Source organism: Coptis chinensis, chromosome 5 (genome assembly GCF_015680905.1).
Source record: "Coptis chinensis isolate HL-2020 chromosome 5, ASM1568090v1, whole genome shotgun sequence".
NCBI lineage: Eukaryota > Viridiplantae > Streptophyta > Magnoliopsida > Ranunculales > Ranunculaceae > Coptis > Coptis chinensis.
The window spans coordinates 64,766,667-64,773,661 of record NC_141460.1 but is presented as its reverse complement, the minus strand read 5'-3'; the positions used below and the strand labels follow the sequence as shown (position 1 = coordinate 64,773,661).

Below are 6,995 nucleotides of genomic sequence, written 5' to 3'. Positions count from 1 at the left end.
TGTGTGTGTGTGTGTGTGTGTGTGTGTATGAATTAGTAAATTACATATATAGCTTCATATGTAAATTCGTATTTAAGCATATTCTAGATGTGAATTTGTATTTACATATTCGAAATTTGTATTGCAATAGGATATAAAATCTACTGTATCTAACAAGATATTCCGTTCTTCTGCATTGCTAATGCTAAAACTTGTACAAGATTTGAAGGGAACAATTAGGGATATTCATATCACCAAGATGAAAGAAACTCCTTTTGGTAATCTTTTTATGGTTTTTATCGATGGAAATGTCGATAATAGAATGTTAGAGAAACCAAGCCACATCATTATAAAGTTGTTAAGTAGTTGGTGCAAGGAGAGACATAAGTTTAAGATAGGAAATAAAGTGAATAGACGAAGCTATTTTTGGATCACCATTCCTGTTGAGACGTTTCTTCGGAGTTAACAAGATAACAACAACGGTTGTAAACGAAATCTTGAACTAGATTGTTGACTCAACAGATCCTACGGATATTGAAGATGTGGTGAGACTACGTACTAGTCATTTTTCTGGTGATGACAATATTTGTAAGTAGTAGTGCGAGTGGAATAGCTTGGTACTTCCCAAATCATGTTGAGACTTTGGAAGCTATGTGGAGTGTGTCATGGGCTACCTTGGTTCACTCAGAACCGATTGAAAAAATTCAGAAGTGGGATAGCAGTAGTCCGTTCAAAATTTCAGGATGCATTATTCAGCTTTTGGTAAGATACTTACACTGTCTACAAATTCATATTTTCATATGTAAGTTTAGTTTGTTTTCTGACATATGCGTAGTCATATTTTCATATCATATATCACCTCATATGATAAAAGAGAATATATATTTGCATATACATATGTTGGTAATATACTAACATTATATTGTCTGCATTTTAGTATTTTCATATATAATTTTGTTTTCACATATGCATAGTCATATTTTCATAGTCTATATCACCTGTCAGGTGTTTGAAAATATATATGAAAATAGAAATTTACATATGAAAATCTATATTTGCATATGAAAATTGAAATTTACATATCCAATGTCATATGTCATATGTCATATGTTGGAAAAAGAATTCTATTAAAATGTTGCTAATACAAATTCACATATTATGTGTAATACTTTTTGTATGAGCATGTGAAACTTTGTGAGCCAGTCCGCGAGACTTGTTTCCCACGGATTGCAAAGTAGTCGATGGAACGACTAGTGGATGAAGTACCAAAAACTTTCAAGCTAGAAAATGTTCTCAATTGCCACATCAAAGTAAGATTGGAACTGACCGAGGAAGAGAAAGATGCATTATACCCTGAACACCACCAAAGTGAAGCTGAAAGCTTGAGGAGGGAAAATGCTGAGTTGAAGAGGGAGAATAAAGAGTTGAGAAAACTTAATAAAGATTTAAGGGGTGAACTTGGTAGACTGACGAGAATAGTTTGTGAATAGAGTCTAGAAGATATGTTTGAAAATCATGAACATAGCGAGTTCTATGGGGAGAAAAATAGGAGAAATGTAGATTCTGTTGAAGGGGGAGGAGATGTCGGTTTGGTTGAAGGGGGAGGAGATGTAGATATGGTTGAAGGAGGAGGAGATGTAGATATGGTTGAAGGGGTAGAGAACAGAGATGTGGATTTGGTTGAAGAGGAGGGCAAAAGAGAGTTCGAGTTGTTCGAGAAAAAGTTGGCTGAAAAGGAGGACATTGGAGAGAAAGAGTTGGTTGAGAAAAAGACTTGTGAAGAGGAGGAGAAAGGAGAGGCAGATGAAAAGGAAGAATCCGAGTTGGATGGAGAGGAGGAAATTAAGCAGAGAGACAAAGTCAGATGAAGAGGAGGAGGAAAAAGGCGAGGGAAAACCTAACTCGATGTTTAAGAAAGTGAAGGAAAGGGAGCGGATGAAGAAAACATCAACAATATATGAGTTCGGAAATATTAATAAGCAAACAATGAATACTAAAGTTGCTAAAATTGAATTAGATGATGAACCAGTGATTTATGCAGATGATTTTGAGACTCCACCACCACATGTAGGAAAGCCTATGTTAAGACCACATTCAACCAAGATGTGGAGTCTACTTGATAAAGAGAAGTTGCCGTTGGTGGAAAGTTTTTTCAAAAAAGCAAACCAGAAGTAAAATTTACTTTTCATAAATATATGTAAGTTTTTCTTATCGTCTATGTAATTGCACAAATTGTTTTGATTGTGTAAATATGCATATTGCATTACAATTGCGTGGATGGACATTCAAATGCACTTGAAAATACATGGGGAACACGTGAACCACCTGATATTGAACTTCTTCGTTAGTAATAAGGTAAATATTTTGATTACTCAAATCTTTTGAAATGAAAAAAACTTGCAATTTAGTAATTTTTCGTACTGTTTATGGTAGATCATTGATTGGTACGTGCACTTCCAACTCCCCAAGGAAGTGGAAAAGCTAATTGGATCTTCTCCACCAAAGTGTCTCCATTTCTCATCATTTGCATGGGTAAACATCTTCCATGTAATTTAATTACTGAAGTTGAATATGAAAATTCACAAAATCTATGAAGATGTTGTTGTTCTTATTTGTTGTAGCTGGCTTTAAGAGATAACAAAAAACAAGGCGTGAAAGTCTATGTCACATATGTCCTAAAACAATTGGACAACAAGGTCACCCATCTGTTTTTCATCATAAATAGTCCCAAGTTAAGAAAGTACAAAAATGGTTATCACTGGACTTTGCTTCATGTTGATACTTTGAATTGGGAATGGACGCACTATGACTCTTTAAGACCAATGAACTACAAGAAGAAGAAATATATTTTGTTAGAAGATGCTGAAATATTGGTAAGTGAAATTTTATGATTTGGGCTTGTTTAGCAAAGCTTTAGTGAGTATGTAAATATAGATTTACATATATAATGACTATATAAAAATACATTTACATATATTCTGTCAGGTGTCAGGCTAATTTCATTCCCAAATTGTACTATGTAAATTTAAGTTTTCATAGCTTTAGTGACTATGCAAATATAGTTTTACATATATATGACTATGTAAAAATACATTTACATATATAATGTTTTCAGTAGTTAGGTGTTGGGCAGTCTTTTGGTAATTTAAATATATACTGTTCATTTTTTGTTGATTCTACAATTTAATGCAGCAAGAGAGGGTGGTGGAAGCTATTATATGTAGGCGTCGGGTGCTAAGGTTGCCAGATGTGGATTTGATGGAAGATATCAAAGTTGGAGTATGCCCACAACAATGAGCATCGTAAGAACTTAACTTTACAAATAGAAATGTCTTTTTAATCTCTTGTCTCTTATCTTAAACTTCTTTTTTTACATTTTCAGTTCAGATTGTGGATTCTTCGTCATTTTGTTTGTGAAGGCTATAATATGTGGAAAAGCTATCCAAGATATAAAACTAGAAGCCGCGAAACAATTGAGGGTTGACCTGGCATATGAGATTGTATCAAGCCAACAAGAAAAATGGGATCCAAAAGAAGAATGCTAGAAATGAAGAGCTGATTTTCCATATTTCTAGTTGATTACATTGTGTTTATTTGTGGTAAAACATTGGAACCATTCAAACTCGGGAGTATTCGATTATGATGTACTATTACTGTTAATGTGTTGGAGTTGTTTAGTATTGTTCTGCATATTCAGTCTTTGTTGGATTATACTACTTTTTGTATGGTTACTTTGCCAAAACATTTTATTATGATGGATGAAATGTTTATAGCTTTTTTGGAAATATTATGTGTGCAGAGTCCCTTTTTCTGTCAGGTTAAGCACTAATATAATTATTTATATTTGTGAATCCAAGGTTACTTGAAAATCACTCTTTGTGCTAATAACATACTTTATTATGGTAGTTATTAAGAAGCTATTTATTATCATCACAAACACATAATCTCCAAACACCTGATCACCATTTCATCCTCGATATATCCCTAAATTGGATAGCAAAGCTAGCTCAAACATCTACTAAATTGGATAGCAAAATTTTAGTGACTATGTAAATATAGATTTACATATATAATGAATATATAATGACTATGTAAATATACATTTACATATATTCTGTTAGGTGTCAGGCTAATTTCATTCCAAAAAGGTATTATGTAAATTTAAGTTTTCATAGCTTTAGTGACTATGAGAAATATAGTTTTACATATATATGACTATGTAAAAATACATTTACATATATTTGGTCAGGTGTTCAGAACTTTTCAATCCCAAAAGTTACTATATATATTTAAGTTTGCATAGGTCAAGTTACTATGTAAATATAGATTTACATATATAATGACTATGTAAAAATACATTTACATATATTCTATCAGGTGTCAGGTTAATTTCATTATCAAAAGTTACTATGTAAAACTATTTTACACAGTAATATAAAACCTCTTTTGACTAGCTGTTTTAAAAATCTCCAACTAAAAAACGTAACATATAAAATCCAACATCAGAAAAAAGAAAGCAAGTTCATCGACATCTTGTTTTTCATATACAAGCAACATCAAAGAATAGATGAAAAAATGCAAATTCATTGACATCTTGCTTTTATATAAGAGCAACCATCAAAGAATAGATAATTGAACAGGTGCAGAGAATGTTGCAGGAGTGGAGCCCACTCTTGGGTTGCGGTGGCCATAGCAAGAGCCCTTGTTCTTCTTCCTACCTCTTGTAGCACTCGTGCTGTGCTTCCGTTTCTTGTCTGGTCTCCCCATCTTCTTTTTCAAATCCAGAGGTAGTAAATCAGGCACTCTTGGTATCTTAGCAGGCATTTTACTGTTTTCCACAGGTACTATAGCTCTTGAATAACTATTGCGGAATGTCTGAGAATAGAAGAATTTATCATAGTAGGTATACACATTCAATCCATCAGCCAAAATGGAGCGCAGTGCGTGCGCACAAAGGAATCCTTCGATTCTCCACCAATTACAAGAGCAGTGACTTCTATTCAAGTTAACCAAGTGAGTATGAGTAGCACGCACCTCAAAAATACCCTCCCTTGACTTAAGAACCACCCAACTTCTCCCCACCTCGATCCTCTCAGCCAATAAAGTTTCCATAGATGGACATAAGATAGTAGTCCAGCTCCTAGCTAACTCCCACCGATTAGACATCATTTTCATAATTTTCCCTCGGATCTTGTCCACCATTGCAGTGATAGGCAAGTGGCGTTCTAGTAGGATCCAAGAGTTGAAGCTTTCCACAATATTGGAACACATATCGCCATATCTATTTCCTTGAAAATAAGCATTACATCAATGCTCATAACCTATGGTGGAAAAAAATGTTTTCACTTGATTGCCGCAAACATCTCGAAAATCAGCCATCACTTTCTCAAACTCATGGTGCGTCCTAGCATAGGCATGGTCTGAAAAGAGATCTAGGGTATGCAAGTGGAAGCAATGGTTGCTGGGCATAGTTGAATTAAGATTATTTTTAAGGTGCCACAAACAATAACCATGATGGGAATCAGGAAAATGCAAGAGACACCCACGAGTAGACCATGGTTTCTGTCAGATATAAAAGTTAGCCTACGATCTTTGGAGACCACCAACTTAAGTTGCTCCAAGAACCAATCCCAATTATCATCAGTTTCAGAAAGTACAACCACCATAGCTACTGGAAAAATACCTGGAACACAAATAAACATCAATTATTGATTTGGTTTTGCGTACCATACTCATTATGAAAACTGAACTCTTATATGTAAAAATAAATTTTCATAGGCTAAATTATTATGTAAATATTAAAATGCATAGGCTAAACTACTATGTGAACGTAAATTTTCATAGTTTATGCTTGTTTAGTTTTACAAACTACTATGAACTAATATATGAAAAGTCACAAACTCAAAAAGACAAACCCCCCATTTGCATTTTTGGCAGTAGCTGACAAGACACACCCCTTGTATTTTGTTTTCACGAAAGTTCCATCCAAACAAAGCATAGGACGACAGAAGTTAAAGCCGTGAATACAAGCACCAAATGCAACAAATAATCTCTTGAACTTTCCTATTGTTGATTCTTTTTCCAAAACAACATGACTCCCTAGGTTGGTTTCTTTCAGCTTTCCAACATACCAATGTAACTGATGATAAGATAAAGCATGGTCCCCATGTATCTCCTTCAATGCAAGATTTATGCTGGTATGCGCAAAGTAATAATTCAAGATCACACCATATACCCTTAGAAAATGGTCAGTGATTTCACCTGGCTTAATCAAAGGCTTGTCTCTCACTATATCTAAAACAATACTCTTTACAAGTTTACTATTCACTCGGGGATTGTTAACGTCAGCGAATCCAGCTCCACATGTGTGTTTTGCTTTCATTGTCTTTATTTCAAAGAACTTCAACATCTTATACTTCTTGGATGTGTGAACTCTCCATACACACCCGGTTTCAGTCTTCAAATAACACTCAGCCGTGACTCTATCAGGATAATTCTTTTTAATAAGAACTCTGTAATGATTAACAAGATAATGACGTAAAAGCTCAACACGAAAATTAGCAGCACCACCAGGAAATCTCTGTCCCACACCAGTCAAAATAGGCAAAGAAGCGACATGCATTAACATATTTTTCATCATATGTAGCAGAAGACATATAAGAACTAGAAGTATAAGAAGAAGCCTGAAGAGAGACTTTTGAACTAGAACCAGCGTCACACAAAGCAAAAAATCCTCTTGACGATGCTGTTATAAAAAATGTATCAAAACCTTTAACCAAATTGAAGCAAACAAGGGATTGAAGCTCCGAGTTAGTATCTATCACAATACGCTTTGAATCCCTTAGAAAAGACAGTTATATAGACAATGAAGTAAGGTCTGGTGATAAGAGCCCAAAACTATAGTTTTAACCCCTTAACAATATTACTTTTAGACTAATTATGTGATTAATAAGTAAGAGTTAGTACTGTTATCGTGTTCTTATGTATTTCAGGCATTGGAGTTGAATACGTGCAGA

General features: G+C 34.3%; 1 protein-coding gene across 1 annotated transcript; it reads right to left on the bottom strand.

Moving 5' to 3' along the window:
- Positions 1-4,596: 4,596 nt before the first annotated feature.
- LOC147498340 (uncharacterized) lies at positions 4,597-6,607 on the bottom strand. The gene is made up of 3 exons (XM_086563213.1): positions 5,896-6,607; positions 5,484-5,629; positions 4,597-5,283 (listed from the first exon to the last, which is right to left on the bottom strand). Exons 1-3 carry the CDS (start codon positions 6,605-6,607, stop codon positions 4,597-4,599), a joined length of 1,545 nt encoding a protein of 514 aa, XP_086419339.1.
- Between the last annotated feature and the right edge of the window lie 388 nt (positions 6,608-6,995).

What these genes read in the sequence shown, in the direction of transcription:
- LOC147498340 (XM_086563213.1), bottom strand. Translation starts at nt 6,607, where the DNA reads ATGTTAATGCATGTCGCTTCTTTGCCTATTTTGACTGGTGTGGGACAG. An exon ending in TGCCAAAAATGCAAATGGGG is followed by an intron (nt 5,630 to 5,895) that starts GGTTTGTCTTTT and finishes TGGTTGTACTTT; the next exon opens with CTGAAACTGATGATAATTGG. An exon ending in TGATTCCCATCATGGTTATT is followed by an intron (nt 5,284 to 5,483) that starts GTTTGTGGCACC and finishes GAGCATTGATGT; the next exon opens with AATGCTTATTTTCAAGGAAA.